We start from the raw sequence: 17,639 nt of genomic DNA on the forward strand, positions 1-17,639 counted from the left end.
GAAGGGAGGCAGCAGGGGGAGGAGGAGGAGCAGCAGAGACGGAGCCACGGCTAAAGGGGGTCGAGTGGCTTTTTGCATTGGCTGCGTTGAGTGTTGGCTGGACAATCGTATTGAGCATCGCTGGTGGTGGTGGTGGCTGTAAGTAGTAGTAGCTGCAAGCGCTTATCCAAGGGCAACTTAAGGCTGCTTCCACGCCGTGCGGGTTGAACAAGCAGCAACAAGAAGCGGTGTTCACGAGTTGAGTGCGCGGTGAGTGAATGCAACAAACCATTCATTGTTCCTGTTTCCAGTGTGTACCAGTTGGTGGTATTCGTGGCTCGTTGTTGTTACTCCGCGACGAAGTAGCAACAGTATATGTGTGCGATTCGTCGTAGCGTCTCTCCCTACCTACCTTAAATATCAATTGTGTTGAGTTAAAGAATGTGCTGTTCGTATTCAACGTTGCGTCTGTAGGATTTGATCGGTCGGCTGTCCGCAAGAATGTATTTATTAAGCGTTATTAGGTGTGTAAGAATATTTATTAAGCGTTATTAGGTCTGTAAGAATGTATTTATTAAGCGTTATTAGGTCTGTAAGTAGTATTCGGCGGTGCACCGATTAGCCGGTGTCAAGTCTGTAGTTGAGTATTTGTCGTGTGTGTCATTCCCCCCCCCCCCACCCTGATTAAAGATGTAGTAACGTTTAGATTTAAAGCTTTCGTGACTGCAGGGATTCATATTCTCGGTTCAGTAAAATAATATTTTATTTCATTGTTTCCCTTCTACGTGACTTCTACCGAAAGAACCAATAATATGTAGTAACGTGTTTCAGAGTTGTGTCTTAGTAGTCGGTGGTGTGATCATCATGGGGGTATTGGTGTTGGTGGTGGTGTTGGGGGGGGGTCTTACCCGTCACATTGACCAGCCTGGTGAAGTATGGTCAAGCAAGCCCCCCCATCACAGACACGGCATGAGTAGGAGGCCTTCATGCAGCACGTGTATTAACTTACAAAGGGCCGATTGTCATGCGTTATTACCATTGTTATTATTATTCAAAGGCGCGCCATTCAAACAGCGATCCATTGTCACGGACATGATCCGTAGTCTTTAGAGACGGACGCGTTATTTTAGTTTGCCAATGTAATGTGGAGAGAGAGAGAGAGGAATGGCTATGCCTTTTTACAGGTAGTTGATACTCTTGAGAGTGTTTAGATTGAATTGTCTTAAATGTCTGGCTGCTAAGGGTGGTGGGTGTTTGTGTAAGATGTTAACTTTCGTCCGTCATGCACATCGTTAACAAATATACCATATCTTAAACCCGCCTGGTAGCGACTTAGGTCCACTCAGCCTTAACTGAGTACAGTACTTGGCCGTACTACGGATACTTTTAGATGTCCACACGAAGGCAAAGAAGTCTGGTATATTCATCCACATGTGTGTGTGCAATTTAACAACGGCAAACAACAGAAACCCTTCAATCACTCACGATAAAAACAAATCCGTGAGAGATGGTGTAACGGGTTGTGGAGGCCTTCATCCAGCAGTGAATAAGATCGTGACCCATGATGATCGTGACCGATGACGCCTTGGAAATAAGCCGCTATATAAATGTTTCTAATTGAAGATTTTTGAAGAAGAAGAAGAAAAAAACCCGACATACATTTGTACCCCGACCCGGGTTTCGAACTTTATAGTTATCGGAATGCATTGGCCTTGACCCTGTGCCAAAGCTTATAAACCACCACTGTTAAACATGCTTAATAACCCAATAGTGTGTGTGTTTGTTGTAGTAGCGCAGCAGCAGTGATACATTCTTGTAATCTAAACGATGGAAAGCCAATGCAGATTCTGCTGCCCATCATTTATTCGCACATTGTTTACTGATATTGGGTTTAAAAAAAAAAGTTTTTTGTCACTCGTGTCTGTTTTAACCCAAATGATGTCATGCACCCCTAAATACTTCCACTGTGTTATCGTCGTTATATATTTATAGATGTGGACATGTACACTGGTGACATACATCCAACAATAGTGTGTAGAGTGTACCGTGTACACGTGCTGTGTTGTACATGAGGATTATAGCCCTTTCTGTTAATCCACTGCTGGGTGATGGGCCTATAAATCGGGTCGGTGGGAGTCATTTGACCATACTTCATCACGCTGGTCAGTGCGGATTAGTGGCAACATAGAAGTAACTTACAACAGTGGAACTTGCTTCAAGGCAACACTGAATATGATAAATATGTAATCTGCGTATACTATGGTTTACGCACTCAATCTACTCCATGTCTAGGTTCATTGACATTCATTTCACATTCAAAACTGTGAAACAACATTTGCACAAGACACTGCTACACAAAATACAGCACAGGATGCAAACTTACGAATAGATACTGTGCAAACGTGCAAGTGTAAGCAAGACATGTTAAACACGGGTTGCTGTGTTTGGCAAATTCCCATTAACAGTATATTATCACCCTAGGTCAATATTTCTTGCTACGTGTTTTGAGGATCGTGTTTTAGATTTAATTAGGCTTACGGTTACTTTGGACGCCAAAAGCGGAGCAGAATGCTCTCAAGTGTCAAATTAACGAGACGCAAATAAAGTCGTAATTAGTGGTCTCTGGCATATGTTAAAGGCGCAGTCCTACAATTGCTTGTTCACACTTGCTGGTAGAATAAGTCCCAACTAGAGGACGCTGTAGACGAGCCTCCGTGGTGGCTGGTGTAGGATTGAAATAAACAATGCCTCTTGCATTGTATTCTTAATCAGAGCTGAAATACATTTGTACAACATTAGCCAATCGTATCGGTGACCCCAAGGTTCATCACGGGGTCAGCGACAAAGCAAATAATGAAGGATTTTTTTTAAAAAAATGCAAAGAAAAGGCAACCTATCGCTGCTACCCAAGGTCATCCCAGCTGTGGTCTCTCTGACTGAGGTCCACTCTGCACGAAAGGGTAATTTGAAAACCTTACACCAGCAAGCCACGTTTACTTAGAGCAGTGTGGCATCTGGAAACATGGTGTGACACCTGTTCCCGGAGCTACTGGCCATTTGTTGCCTGATATTCATGAGTTTGTTGGAATGCTAATCATTGTAAACACATTATATGGCTCTCCGGTGTGTTTTTGGCCTGCACCACGTGTTGTTTGGCATTATGTCCGATGTTACACTGCATGTGCTGGGAGCTTCGTCAGGAACTAAATTCATCTTACCTGAACTTAGGAAATGAATGCATTTCTTGAGGAATTTAATTCGGTTCCGAAAGAAGCTCCCAGCATAGGGAGAGCTATACAGACCAACATGGCAGTATCATTAGGATAAAAAACAAATTGGTATAAAAAATATTTACTTGGAAATGTTCAAATGTTTAATACTTGTAAATTTCATGCATTGAATATATTTTGTTTTCAATCTTTTACATTTCACATCTCAAAAGGCATACTAATGTTGATAGGAGTGTATTGAATGAATAAGCCCGCTTTTATCTGAGGTTAAGATCTGAACACTTATCAGATCTAACTTCACAGCTTGTGAATAATGTGGATGCTTGCCTGTTTAAGTGGCCGTAATACTTTAACGTTTAAACAAGCTACGGTGATAACAGTGTGTGGCTTCAGTATGCTTTGGGCATATGCATTGTTGCTCCAGCATTTCTAAAATCATCTAAGAGCTATAAATGTTCACTTTGCAGGTCTTGTAGCTCCCAAAGGTCAACCGTTATTCTCAGAGCAGCTGACAGCTTTAGTCAGCATAGTGGTATTTTTCAAACAAGTTGGTATGTTTTTAAATATGTAGCATCTCCTTAATACACGTCTGTGTTGTGAGCTGCATTAAATGACCGTATATATTATTTAACGTATTTCACAATATATATCGATATGACCTTTATCAATTTTACACCGTATGGTGGCACTTTGAAAATTCAAATGTGGAGCGTTCACGCGCTGTGTATTTATAGACAGTTTTTCTTCCGTACAATATTTCAGTGTAGCTTTCGTTTGGCCTTTTCTTACCCTACTGGAAACACTGATTTTATAGAGGGATTTAATAGATCCATGGTGGGTTTTGTATTGGTACTCAACGTTGTGAAAGTTTTTCTATTTAAAACAGAAACCCTTCTGAGATAAATGCAACTCGTTTTCTGCATGGTTGTGATAGACATTTAAAATCATTGGCTGGTGATGTATAATGAATACCTGTTTATTATTTATATTTTCAAAAAGCAAACGTAGAAAATGAGAACCAGGGTACAATTGTATAGATGAATGGATCTAAAAAAACAGGAAAGAGAATCAGAGGAGAGAAAAGAAAGATAAGTAAATATAGAAGGAACCTTGACGGGCAGAGGATGCACAATGGGGAAAGATGATAAAGCCAGCAAGGGGTCAACAGTAGGGGATGACCACACACCTTTCTATAGACAGACTGTGTATATAAATCTTGTATATATATTACCTTAGCTTCCCTTTCCCTTCTGTTAGATTATAACCTAAATGACATTTAATTTTTTTTTGTATTACCAACTCCTTTATTTTCAAAACTCAAAGTGGCAAACAGGTTGGACAACTCACGAAAGTAATATCTGCTTTAGCTGTCCTTTGTGAAAAGCTGTGAATTCTGCATTCTGCTTAAGTGCAGCATCTACATTTAGTGGCAGTTCAATTGGAAGGGAGCAATTTGACAGCATCACATTGATTAATCGTTGGGAGCAAAAGGGCTTTAAGATCAATGTTAACCCACGCTGCTCTATAATGACAGCTTTGTCATATTAAAAGTGTATGCACCTGTACCATATTATAAATGTCACATTTTTTAGTGGATGGTAATATTCTGTACAGTTTCATTCTAAACTATCCTTTAGAGTTGTAATATCTGGCTGTCACTGGCTCAGCCATGTTCACAAAGCTGGCAGGCTTGTTTGTTTCCCTGCATTGCCAGAGGTCTAATGCATTTCTGTGTGGTAGCTGGGCTGAATCGCCAATATTCTGACACTTACTGTCGCGTTAACGGCTGCGGTGTCACTACAGTATTGCTGTGTGTGTCTGAATGGATAAGCGCGAAAGGGCTTGCAGATGAACAGTGTTGACCATAAAAGATGGCGAATAGCACTTGCTTGATGCAACACATGCTGCCAATTGAACCCTTCCGAGCGTTTCATTAGAATTGTCAGCATTTTTGGGAGCGATTGGATTCGATGATCGATTCTTTTTGTGGCGTCTGCAATTTCCTTTGTACTTGTTCTACTTGCTCTGTCTTGCTTGCGTAATACGGTTATAAACTCATTTAATAAAAATCTAACATGCACATGTAATTTCTGTATAATAACCATAAATCAGTCTGATTCATATATTGAGCCTATGAATCAATTTTAATTGGTGAATCGATGCATCATTACATGTCAGTTAGATACTGCCGTTTGCGCTTTCTGCAAAATTATACGTATGGTAGCAATTTTGTGGATACATATTTGTGTGTATGGGTAGCCAATGTAATCATGTAAAATAAACTTTGAAAGTTTAAACTTTGCAGCGTTTTTATTGACTTACAGGACTAATCAGTGGTCAAGAACTAGTCTTGTATTGCAAAACTCAAATACACTCTTCCATTAGCCTTCATTGCTTAAGACAAATTTGTCAACGAAAACGTTCCTTCTCATCGACTTACAGTGAGGGAAAAAAGTATTTGATCCCCTGCTGATTTTGTACGTTTGCCCACTGACAAAGAAGTGATCAGTCTATAATTTTAATGGTAGGTTTATTTGAAAAGTGAGAGACAGAATAACAACAAAGAAATCCAGAAAAACGCATGTCAAAAATGTTATGAATTGATTTGCATTTTAATGAGGGAAATACGTATTTGACCCCTCTGCAAAACATGACTTAGAACTTGGTGGCAAAACCCTTGTTGGCAATCACAGAGGTCAAACGTTTCTTGTAGTTGGCCACCAGGTTTGCACACATCTCAGGAGGGATTTTTTCCCACTCCTCTTTGCAGATCTTCTGCAAGTCATTAAGGTTTCGAGGCTGACGTTTGGCAACTCGAACCTTCAGCTCCCTCCACATATTTTCTATGGGATTAGGGTCTGGAGACTGGCTAGGCCACTCCAGGACCTTAATGTGCTTCTTCTTGAGCCACTACTTTGTTGCCTTGGCTGTGGGTTTTGGGTCATTGTTATGCTGGAATACCCATCCATGACCCATTTTCAATGCCCTGGCTGAGGGAAAGAGGTTCTCACCCAAGATTTGATGGTACATGGCCCCGTCCATCGTACCTTTGATGCGGTGAAGCTACCCTGTCCCCTTAGCAGAAAAACACCCCCAAAGCATAATGTTTTCACCTCCAAAGCATAATGTTTCCACCTCCACGTTTGATGGTGGGGGTGGTGTTCTTGGGGTCATAGGCAGCATTCCTCCTCCCCCAAACACGGTGAGTTGAGTTAATGCCAAAGAGCTCCATTTTGGTCTCATCTGACCACAACACTTTCACCCATTTCTCCTCTGAATCATTCAGATGTTCATTGGCAAACTTCAGACGGGCATGTATATGTGCTTTCTTGAGCAGGGGGACCTTGGGGGCGCTGCAGGATTTTCAGTCCTTCACGGCGTAGTGTGTTACCAATTGTTTTCTTGGTGACTATGGTCCCAGCTGCCTTGAGGTCATTGACAAGATCCTCCCGTGTAGTTCTGGGCTGATTCCTCACCGTTCTCATGATCATTGCAACGCCACGAGGTGAGATCTTGCATGGAGCCCCAGGCCGAGGGAGATTGACAGTTCTTTTGTGTTTCTTCCATTTGCGAATAATCGCACCAACTGTTGTCACCTTCTCACCAAGCTGCTTGGCAATGGTCTTGTTGCCCATTCCAGCCTTGTGTAGGTCTACAATCTTGTCCCTGCCATCCTTGGAGAGCTCTTTGGTCTTGGCCATGGTGGAGAGTTTGGAATATGATTGATTGATTGATTGCTTCTGTGGGCAGGTGTCTTTTATACAGGTAACAAGCTGAGATTAGGAGCACTCCCTTTAAGAGTGTGCTCCTAATCTCAGCTCGTTACCTGTATAAAAGACACCTGGGAGCCAGAAATCTTTCTGATTGAGAGGGGGTCAAATACTTATTTCCCTCATTAAAATGCAAATCAATTTATAACATTTATGACATACGTTTTTCTGGATTGTGTTGTTGTTATTCTGTCTCTCACTGTTCAAATAAACCTACCATTAAAATTATAGACTGATCATTTCTTTGTCAGTGGGCAAACGTACAAAATCAGCAGGGGATCAAATACTTTTTTCCCCTCACTGTATGTTACTGTTGAATCGTGTGATGTCGGCTGCAAGTACACTGGCATTAAGCTGCGATTACGGCGGATTATTGTGGTGCAATGCTGTGAATGTATTTGTAAGTAATTGAGCTCCTTCACGCAGAAAAAAGTAAATTTTAAAAAAAATAGTGAAATTAATAAACTAAGCATGTTATAATAAAGACATATTACAGAACGTTGTCAGACCATTCCAGGCAACAGGCCCTCCACGCCATGGCACTTATCAGGGTTGTTTCTCCATACTTCATCACGTTGGTCAGCATGGGTTGGTGGAGGGTGCACCCAGGACCGGTCGAAATATTACTCGCCACTGACGTAAGCCGTGGCCTGGAATTGAACCGAGCTCGTCAGGTTAACGTCCCAGTGCTCTAACCACTGCATCATTGCTGCTTCCACATATTATGCTTGATAATAACGTTAACATTTTTCTGTTAATTCTATGAACACATTGAGATAGCAATGGTATAATGTCCCCTTGTTTACATTGAGAGCATTTTTGCATTATCAGTGAAATCTACCTAAAAAGGTATCTGTTGGCAATCTAATACGAATAGCATAGCTCAGCTCCAAGAAGCCTCGCAGTGCATTTAACCACGTGCTGGCTGCATAGCCTTTAACCATATTCTGGCTGCACAGTGGATTATCTTCAAAGATGTTTTTTCACCATAGCCCACAGCACTACGAGAGTGATGAGGCAGGGGTGGGTAAACCTGTCGGTGGCATTTGCCGATGGGCAGATACTTCCCGAGTTTGGTAAAAATGCAGTCACCAGGACCGGTTTATATTTCAATCCCCATTACGTTGACCATGGCCAGGAATTGACCTCTGCTTGCAGCGTGCTACTCACTGTACTACTACTCCACCATTGTTTTACATTATGTATAACACATAGTAATAATAAAAAAGGATGCCCTTTTTAACCAGAAAATATTCACAGAGTTTTAATACTTTTTTTCTGCAAGAGGGTCCTTCATTGGTATGTTTGGCTATTTCCACTTATGACTTGTTTGGAATTTTCCAGGAAAAAAACCTAACATGCATACTAGGGATTAGCATTTAAATCTTAACATAGCTTCAAGATTCGATTGCTGTGTACTGCTATGTCCCGGCCTCAACACAGGTCAAGCCTACAACACTGTTCCCAGACAGAGTCCCATCCAAGTACTACTACTCAAACCTACTTCTCTTCACAGATCTTGCAGGATAGGGTGCATTCATGGTGATTTGGTCATCCGGGTTATTTTAATACTTCCTAACGAATGGTAGTTTAACATATTTATTTTGTGCAAATTTTCATGTGTATTATTTGGTAAATATGTGACCATTACAATGGGAACCCAGTAACTTTTTACAACTTTTTTGTCATCTTTTTTTCGCAGGTAACTTAATAAAAATTCACGTGGAGTTTTGCAGTCATTGAAACATTGTTTTATTTTTTTAGTCCTGGCAGATGCAAACACAATTCAGGCTGTACTGTGAAAATAACGCAGCTGCTAATTGAGGAAACTGCGTTAGGAAAATTACATATGTTGAAAAATCTCATGCTGCATTCAAGCTTTCCAGGTTAGCACAACTTTCCGAACATCTGACAACCGAACCGATAGTGGAAAATAGATGGTATCTTTGTCACCGTTTCTTGTACGTGCAATGATTTTGAATGCGGAATTATTTTTTCTTAAACATTTCTTATGCCGTATCAACTGTACACGTGCAAATATTAACACAGCCTGCTACTGCAATTTCAAAGTTTAAAAAACACGAAAGCCAATTTTCCAATGAATAAATACAATTAAACTTCATTACATTACAGGGTGATTTGGGAAATTGCTAATGATGAACCATTCATGATTTGGAGAATGACATGGCTTTATGAGAAAGAACGTGAACATGATGAACAACGAGAGTTGGGCTAAAGAGCATATTAACTTCCATTAGTGGTGTGACTTTTCCCAGCTCTCTGCCACGTATCAGCAATTGCAAGCTCGATCAACCTGATGATAATATTTCAAAATGTTGCATTGAGCCATTATTCTTTGCTGGCAATTTCATTCATGCTTTGACAAATTGGTTTCTATTAAATGCATCACCAGAGGTCTTCGTTTGCTAAACCAAAATGCATGACTCATGGCTTTGACATGAAAATAAATATATACTATAAATTATTTTCCAAAATTCTAATTTAATTTCTCTTGTTTGTTAAACCTCATTCTTACTGCTTATGCGGCATGCATATACAATATTATTGCCAGCAGCCATGACTAATTCAATGTTGGGTCAAGGCCTCCCTTCCCAAGTCATAACCAATACCATATATCAGTTTTTTTATTTGCATTTTCGTCACATGCATGTTATTTTTGTTGCTGTTGTAATTATCTATGTTGTCATTACGATCAGCACATGTTCACTTTGCAATGCACGTTGTTAAGTGAGGTTCATGTTGCTTTGTTTTTTTCTAGTTCAACTGCGATGTATCCTCTCCCTAGGCTATATTCAGGTGAGGAGACCTCTGCAAGGCATGCGCTTGTGAGCTAAAGGCTGATGAGAATTTTGGCATTTGGAACAACGCATCGACTGAACAAAGATAACCATGGCAGCTGCAAAGAAAGGTATACATCGCTGTGTTGTGATTTTCACATTATTTATTTGTATATATTTTTACCAAACAAAAGATGGCATCTGTTTCTTACAGATAATTGCGTTGTTTACTTTTATTGCACGTGTTTGTTTGTGTTTCGTGAAAATTTCAGTAGGAAAGGATGTCATAGCTTTCTTTTTCCTCGACGTGCATTTTAAAATGCCACTCCCGATAAATGTGTGTAACATGTGCTTTATACAATGTCAACAGTCGCTAAATCCATGGAAAAAAATATTTGGTGAAATGCATTGAGTGCATGGTAATGCTGTGAAAGATGGAATGTGCCTTGAAAGGCATTACGACTACTAAACATAGCTACTTATAAGTAGCGCGTCGGTCCATTTAGGGTGCATCCATTTTGCTTGGAGATCCAACTGTATAAAATGTAACGCATTATTTGGTGATACTGCATTGCCAGTGGTGCACGTGCAAAAATGTACAAATAATCCATTACATTCGTCAATAACAGTGCCTAAAAAGGAATGCTGTTTATATTTGGCAACGTTTTAGGCAATAATGTGCTGTGATTAAGGGCCAATGCTCAAAATATCACATTTTTCCTCAATTTCAACTAGTGTTTTTGATTAATGTGTTTAGGTTTTTTTGCTGTTTGAAATTTGATCAAGATATTTTTTGCACTTGAAATGCGAACATGTATGCCAGTGTTTTTACATTCTAGACGTGTGAGCTTACACCCACGCGCTTGTGTTGTAATGTTCGTGCGCTGATACGTACCCTAACAGGTTTATTTAAATGTTTCTTGAAAGTATTTCGCAGCCAGTCTTAAAGATCTGGGCATTTATATCATTATGCTGTGTGTGATAGGTTTCATAGCATTTACTTTTGGGGATTTGCAGCTTTTGTGAAAGCATAAAGTATAAAGCGTCCTCGGTCATTCGGCCAGATGGAAGGGAAAAATATCCCCCGTTCGTTGCAATAAAGGGACTATCTGCTCCATTAAAATTGGGCTATATTTCAAAATTTACAACTAGTCCCGTGACCGACTTGTGTCCCGCATGACTTTCCGCAAACGTACGTGTGTGCCGTCGTGAAGCTCCAGCGAAGCATCGGTCTGGAGGAGTGCACTTTGGGGAGGTGGGAGCCGAAACAGCTGGGCATGTCCACTTTGACGATAAACTGCACGACTCGATCGTTATGGTCACGCAGGAGACGGACGGGAGCTTCCTCACTAAGGTTTGAACCCCCCCCCCCCTGATGGTTGGATCATCATGCAGGCCTCGTCCCTGCCAATGGGCCATGTCTCCCTTCACCTCCCCACATCTCTTCATTCCAAATACGGTGCTTCCTCAAAATAACGTGGCCGACTACATACCGTGTCCCGCATGTTGGAGGGGACCCTTAAAAAAAGGAATAATAGATCGCACTCCCGAAGCTCAGCAATTGAACAGCGTGAAAAGCAATGCTGACTTGCCATTGGCTGTGACTCCACGATGCTCAGAAACATAACAAACCAGCGAACCCCAGTTCAGTGCTGCACTGTGCAGCAATTTGTACCGTGCGTTCCATTCAGGAATGGCTCGTGGTTTGTTTTCTAGCAAGATGTGAATGAGAAAAGTGCTGGTCTTCATTGAAATAATGGAGTTTTGTTCACAAAGTAGATATATCGGGACACCTCACCCCTTAAATAGCCCGGTGTTTCGAGATCACGCTGTATACCATGTATATGTGTGCGTAATAGTGTGCCTGTGGGGAATGGTGGTGAGGTGGTTAGTGCTCTCCTAGGTCGACTCGGCCTCAAATGAGTACCTGGTACAATGTGTAAATATTGTCACTAGGGAGACAAAGGCGGCTGGGCGTGGTGCTGGCCAGCTCACCCCGTCGTGTGCTGTAACGGCCTTCCATAGCTGCTTGCTAACAGCACTTGCACCAACAGTCTGTTATGGCTTCATGAGGGATTTGTTTTTTCTTTGCTGTAAGGTGACGCCTGCAGTGTGTGGTTGAATGGCGATGCTTCTGTTTTTGCGGCGTGTGTCTGGTAGGTTGGCTTCCTTAAGATTGGCCACAAGTACGAGATCACGTTTGAGATTCCAAGCCGCGAGCGTCTTGGCCAGGATGTGTGCGTGGTCTCCAAACACAATTTGTTTCTGCAGGTGACTGGCATCAAGGCAACTGCTGTTGGTGAGTTCTTCCCCGCTGTCACCGAGGCATTTTTGTCCACTGTCTTATACTCATCCAGGGCCAGATTCTCGTCTTGTTTAATCATGTGGTGATGCTGTGTTGGCAGTGGTGCATAAGCATAAATAACAAAAACCCTCAACACATGTGTCAATAACACTGCCTTCAAATGAAAAAAAACTATTGGTGTTGTTTCTGGTAATGACCCTTCTTTGTAGCACATTTTTATGAATGTTTGTTTTTGTCAGCTTTTTGCGAAGACCTTGCAATGTTTCTAAAGCCAACAATGGAGCAAATTACTAAGACGATGTGTTACAGCGCTTTTTTTGAAGATTAGAATTTGGCCTCCTGAGGATACAGAGAGGGTCCCCTGTGATGTCGTCAAAATTTATTTATTATTATTGTTTGTATTATTATGCCTCTAATAGAGGCCCTCTGAATTTCATTGACACACGTGTGCAATTACATTTCTTCTAAGTTATTTAAAATGAGAATGAATATATCATCTATATTTAAATTTAAGTGACATTTTCCATCGAAAGAATATGTTAAATAAATGGGATTTGGATACGTATGTAATGTTATAGCACTTAAAATTATTTGGCTCTTAAATTAAGGTGAATAACTTCTGACAACCATGATGGGGCAGCGGGGAATGTTATATCAAATTTGAGATGTGTTGGAAATTATATATATATTTTTAATACTTGGCACGTCAATTACCATGTGGCAGCGCTGCCTTGGTTTGCATAGAGACAGTTTGGATCCAACATATGGTGGGTTCCTATATCCTGGAGTGTTGACATTATATCGCATGAGCTAGACTGATTGTCTGTGTGAGTTCAATTTTGCTGGGCGCGGGGTCTTCAAGCCATGACACGTTTGCGGTTCAAATTTGTCTTTTGACAGCTGTACATATCAGATAGAATAATGTGAGATTCATATTAACTAACAGTGCATTGATGTGTATTATGGAATGCCTTCTCCGTTGAAAGATCAAACCTACTAACAATGTAATTCCCCAGTGAGCATCAGACTCTTGAGTTTGGCTTTACATGATCTTTGAAGTCAATGAGTCACTGGACTTATTGAAATGTCCTCAATGTGTTGACATCAGCAAGGGTGAATATTTCAATGAAGCTGCATTTTCAATGGGATTGTAGCAACAATCAGACCACATTCACTTTTCTCACAAAAGCAAGTGTTATCACTTGAGTGCAGAACATTTTGGAAGGAAGCATACAGCGAGGGAAAAAAGTATTTGATCCCCTGCTGATTTTGTACGTTTGCCCACTGACAAAGAAATGATCAGTCTATCATTTTAATGGTAGGTTTATTTGAACAGTGAGAGACAGAATAACAACAACAAAAATCCAGAAAAACGCATGTCAAAAATGTTATAAATTGATTTGCAATTTTAATGAGGGAAATAAGTATTTGACCCCCTCTCAATCAGAAAGATTTCTGGCTCCCAGGTGTCTTTTTATACAGGTAACGAGCTGAGGTTAGGAGCACACTCTTAAAGGGAGTGCTCCTAATCTCAGCTTGATGGTGTTTATTTTTCCTTTGAATGTGATCACGATTAGAGCCGGGCTATCCGATTATTTAAATGATCAATTATTCGACCGATTGGCAGCTGTATTAGCAACCAATCTGGTCACATTAATAAAAGTAAAAAAATAACGTGCCACGTGTGCCGTTGGATGGGAGGCGATGGACAGGGCTTGGCTAAGTCGACAGCGTCATTAGGCGTGTCGCTTGGTGGGGTTTTCCACCTTCGAGGGCAGGGTGTCAGGGAGGCTGCCATTTTTAGAGGGGCCCTAGCACTCTACCACACTTATATGTCAGTTAACTGACTAGTCCTCCCATCTCTAATTATAATTATTGTTGTATTTCATAATGTGTCTACAAGTAGGCTGATTTGGACGAGATTAAGGAGAAACAATCAAGTCTGCCACAATTATGAGTGATATCACTGCAGTTTGCCGTATGCCTACAGTGTCGATTACCACATAACCGTAAGCAAAAAAATATACATGAGACTATTTGGATGTATTTCACATTTTTAGTACAATTTCATCTCAAGGAGCTCTTTACTTAAACATATTTTTTACTTGGCAGTGTCCGTGTATCTTAGATAGTTTATTTTAGTTGGTTGCGTGTGTGTATCTTGCGTCACCCCAGTGCATAAACACTGTGAACACTGCAGGTGAGAAAATTCATAAAAAAGTCATCTCTAAATTTGGTCAAGGCGTTTCATGAAATGCCCCACACGGTCTGTTTTGAGGTTTTGTTATTTTAAGTCTGGTGTTTAAAATTATCACGCAAGAAAGAACATAGCCTGGCTTGACGCTTCATAAGGAAAGCCTTTGCTTAATGGCTTTGTGCACTGTAATATTTTATGTTATAATATACAGCCCCAGACTCTAACTGGATTTTGTTTTAACCAAGCCTGCAACGAATTATACTTTTGTCAGTTGCAAGAGTTTATGTAATAAGTAAGTTGTGTAGTTTTTTAGCACAGCGTCCTTTCAGATGGTTGAGGCAACAGCAATGCATAGGGAAAGAAGTGCATCAAACAGCAAGTGCGTACAATTGTTTTTGGCGAGCATGACAGTGGCTATATACATATGTAAGAGTAGAGAAGTACCACCTTTACATTGTATAAGTCGTGCTTTGTCAATTGCAAGGCCAGATTTGCTGCAGGGAAAAGCTATTTTCACCGCTGCATTCAGCAGTGGATTGACAAAATTGGCTGTACATGTGGACATAAGCCCTATGGTTGTTATTGAGACATTGGCTTTGTGCAACGTTGTTGCTTTTGATAAAATGTCGTGATGGGGCCAATGAAATAGTGTGCATAATATACCCATAATAATGCATCAAACCGTGGGAAAATATAAATCAAGCCGTTAAACACAGTGGCCACACCTAATTTGGGCACTCCTTAAAAGTAATTTTGAGCACGCGATGTTGAGACTGGCTACCGTTCGGCGGACCTCCACCTCTCAACAGTTTACAATGAGGGCAGTTTCACGTTACGCTCGTGTTGATCCAGTGAACACAACCCGAGCCGGGCTTCGCGCGCTTGCCAGAACGCCGCCGCGTATACATTGACTGCAGGAAACCCACCCACGGGGCGGGGCACCGAAGGGGAGCCTCCTTGGTGGTGGGGGTTGGGAGTGGTGGCACACGTGATTGTGATCGGCACGTAGCAGGCCACGTGGGAGTCATGGCCACGCATCTGCACAAGGCCATTAACGCTGGCATGGGTTTGCGTGTGTGTTCCCGTCTCTCTTCCTTAAGCATTTATTTTATCACAGCATTGTGTTTTCCGTTTGAACTCCGATCTGAAAATCTGATAGTTTTGTTTGCTCTCGGCACAAGCTATTTTATTTTGATTGAATGCTGACCAAGCGATATCTTCCCATTCATATGCTGTCGGTTATTAACGCGCTCACATTCATGTGGCCTGTTCGTAGTTGCTAAATGAAAGAAGGTTTATTAAACTGTCAAGGTTCTCAAATTAATTGGCTTCCAAAAAGTAATGTTGTATTGCCATCTGAAGCAATTGGCGGGACCCCGGGGTCCCATCACTGCCCCGGGGTGGGGAAAACCGCGTAGCAACACGAGTCTCGCTGCCTTACCGACAACAAAACTAGCGTCAATCGATTGGCCTCGTCGAGAGCTACTCGGGGCACTAAGTTTCGTAAAAGTTGAAAAATTCACTGCGGGGGTGGGCTCGCCTTGGCAAAGAAGCTGAGGATCGACGGCTGACCGGAGGGCGTTGTTGCCACGCGCGACTGCGGCGGACGCCCCCCCGCGGGGCTTGCGTTTGGCCGGTGGGGTGGCGCCCATCGTGTCGATCGCCGCCTGCTGGCACTTGTTGGCGCGAGTCTGGGCAGCTCGTTGCTGTCGGGATCACGAGTGGGCGAACTGAAAACTAATCATTATTGACCTGATTTTTGCGGGACCCCGGGGTCCCGCCAAATGATTCATCTGTCGCCAGTATTATTCTGGATCTGGGTGAGATTCTAGGATGGTGACAGCGTGTCGGGATTTTGGTTGACGGTGAGGTACAATGATGAGGTCTTGGTTGATGGGTGGTTTGTCATTGGCAAAAAATATATAAACACATTGCATTAAAAACCTAGACGGTAATGCTCTCTGTTTACACTTAGAGCCTTTCACATTATATATGCAATATGCCTAATATGGTATCTTTTTGGTAATATGATACTAATAGCTTAACAGCATAGCTCAGTTCCCAGAAGACTTGCAGTGCTTTTTTGCTAGAGCTCTAACCATGTGCAGGTTGCGCACTGGATTTAAAAAAAAAATAGTTTCTTCACCGTTCGCCCCCTCCCCCAACGGTTCTGTGAGAGCGAGAATGCGGGGGTGGGAAAACCTGTCAATGTCATTCGTCCGCATGGCCAGGGACTTGGCAAGTTTTATGTGCAGCTTGGTGCCGATTGTCGGTAAGCGTGTTTAGATTCGGTGAATCACTCGCCGAGCATCGATTCCCAAGATTGTCCCAGCAGCAAGAACAGGCGGTGAACAAAATTTTTCTTGGGTCACCACTAAAATTACACTTTACTTAATACTGCACTGATTCATTTATTGAAATCGATTGTTATGCTCATTGGCACATCAATGTATGTATGCATGAATTGATTTTCTTACATGTGTAATAATAAAAATGCCAATTGGCTTCACGTGGAAGGAAAGCGCAGTACCTCGGGTGGTCACCCATCCAAGTACTAACCAGGCTCAAACATGCTTAGTTTCTGAGGTCCAACAATATCATGGGGCGTTTAGAGCAATGATCGTGCAGGCATGGTTGTATTTAAACATGACAGCCACTAGGGACCCTACATGCACTGCAATGGCAAAAATCTCATTGATTCTGGAATGAAATCACAACCCAGAATTGTGGCAATTAATTAAATTGCAAGGAGTGTGAATCATTACTGGCATAATTAAGCGTTTAGGCACTTGGCAGTAGTTTCTATCCATATCTGTGAAACTTAGCTTCAATATTTTTCTGCCCATAGTTTTCAAACACTTTTACTCAAATAAACTAGGAACAGGGATTGACTGGTTTGTCATTCTTCATATTATATTCACTTGCAATCGGTGAATAACACGTTGTGGGTTGGCACAAAATTTGAATGTATCAAGTTGTAAAATGTTTAATTATATATGCTGTGTGTGTTACGTTTTATTTTTGATGTGCGTGTTTTAAATAAATATCATGTTCTGAAAATATTTATATATTACTCATTCATTTCGCAGAATTTTATGGGCCAAGGTGGCTAAAAATTATGATCCTCTTGAACAAAATTGTATCTGTAATGGTTGGTGTACATTTCCATCGATAGAAAAGCCTATCATGTACATTAACAGTTTACGTGACTACACGCACACACATACATGCTGCCTGTTCTATCATATCATATTTATCATTTTGCGTACGCAAGCTAAAAGGATAGCACTGACTGAGAGTTGTAACAATAAAGTATTTCGTAACCTCTAAGGGAAATGTTATTCCTTGGCATGTTTATTA

The 17,639-nt window shown here is 41.4% G+C and overlaps 1 protein-coding gene across 2 annotated transcripts in view; it reads left to right on the forward strand.

Moving 5' to 3' along the window:
- The window catches only part of ADISSP (adipose secreted signaling protein), a 44,463-nt gene continuing 26,824 nt past the window's right edge, over positions 1–17,639 (forward strand). The window contains exons 1-4 of one of the 2 annotated variants that reach the window (XM_032950554.2): positions 1–249; positions 9,786–9,908; positions 10,992–11,131; positions 11,938–12,076. In XM_032950554.2, coding sequence (XP_032806445.1) covers positions 9,890–9,908; positions 10,992–11,131; positions 11,938–12,076 — 298 coding nt within the window. In that variant the 5' untranslated portion in view covers positions 1–249; positions 9,786–9,889. Of the gene's footprint in view, positions 250–8,573; positions 8,866–9,785; positions 9,909–10,991; positions 11,132–11,937; positions 12,077–17,639 lie in introns of those variants that run through there. The other variant, XM_032950556.2, reaches the window with a different exon arrangement.

This window comes from Petromyzon marinus, chromosome 9 (assembly GCF_048934315.1).
Source record: "Petromyzon marinus isolate PM22_M1 ecotype Great Lakes invasive population chromosome 9, UKy_Petmar_22M1.pri1.0, whole genome shotgun sequence".
NCBI lineage: Eukaryota > Metazoa > Chordata > Hyperoartia > Petromyzontiformes > Petromyzontidae > Petromyzon > Petromyzon marinus.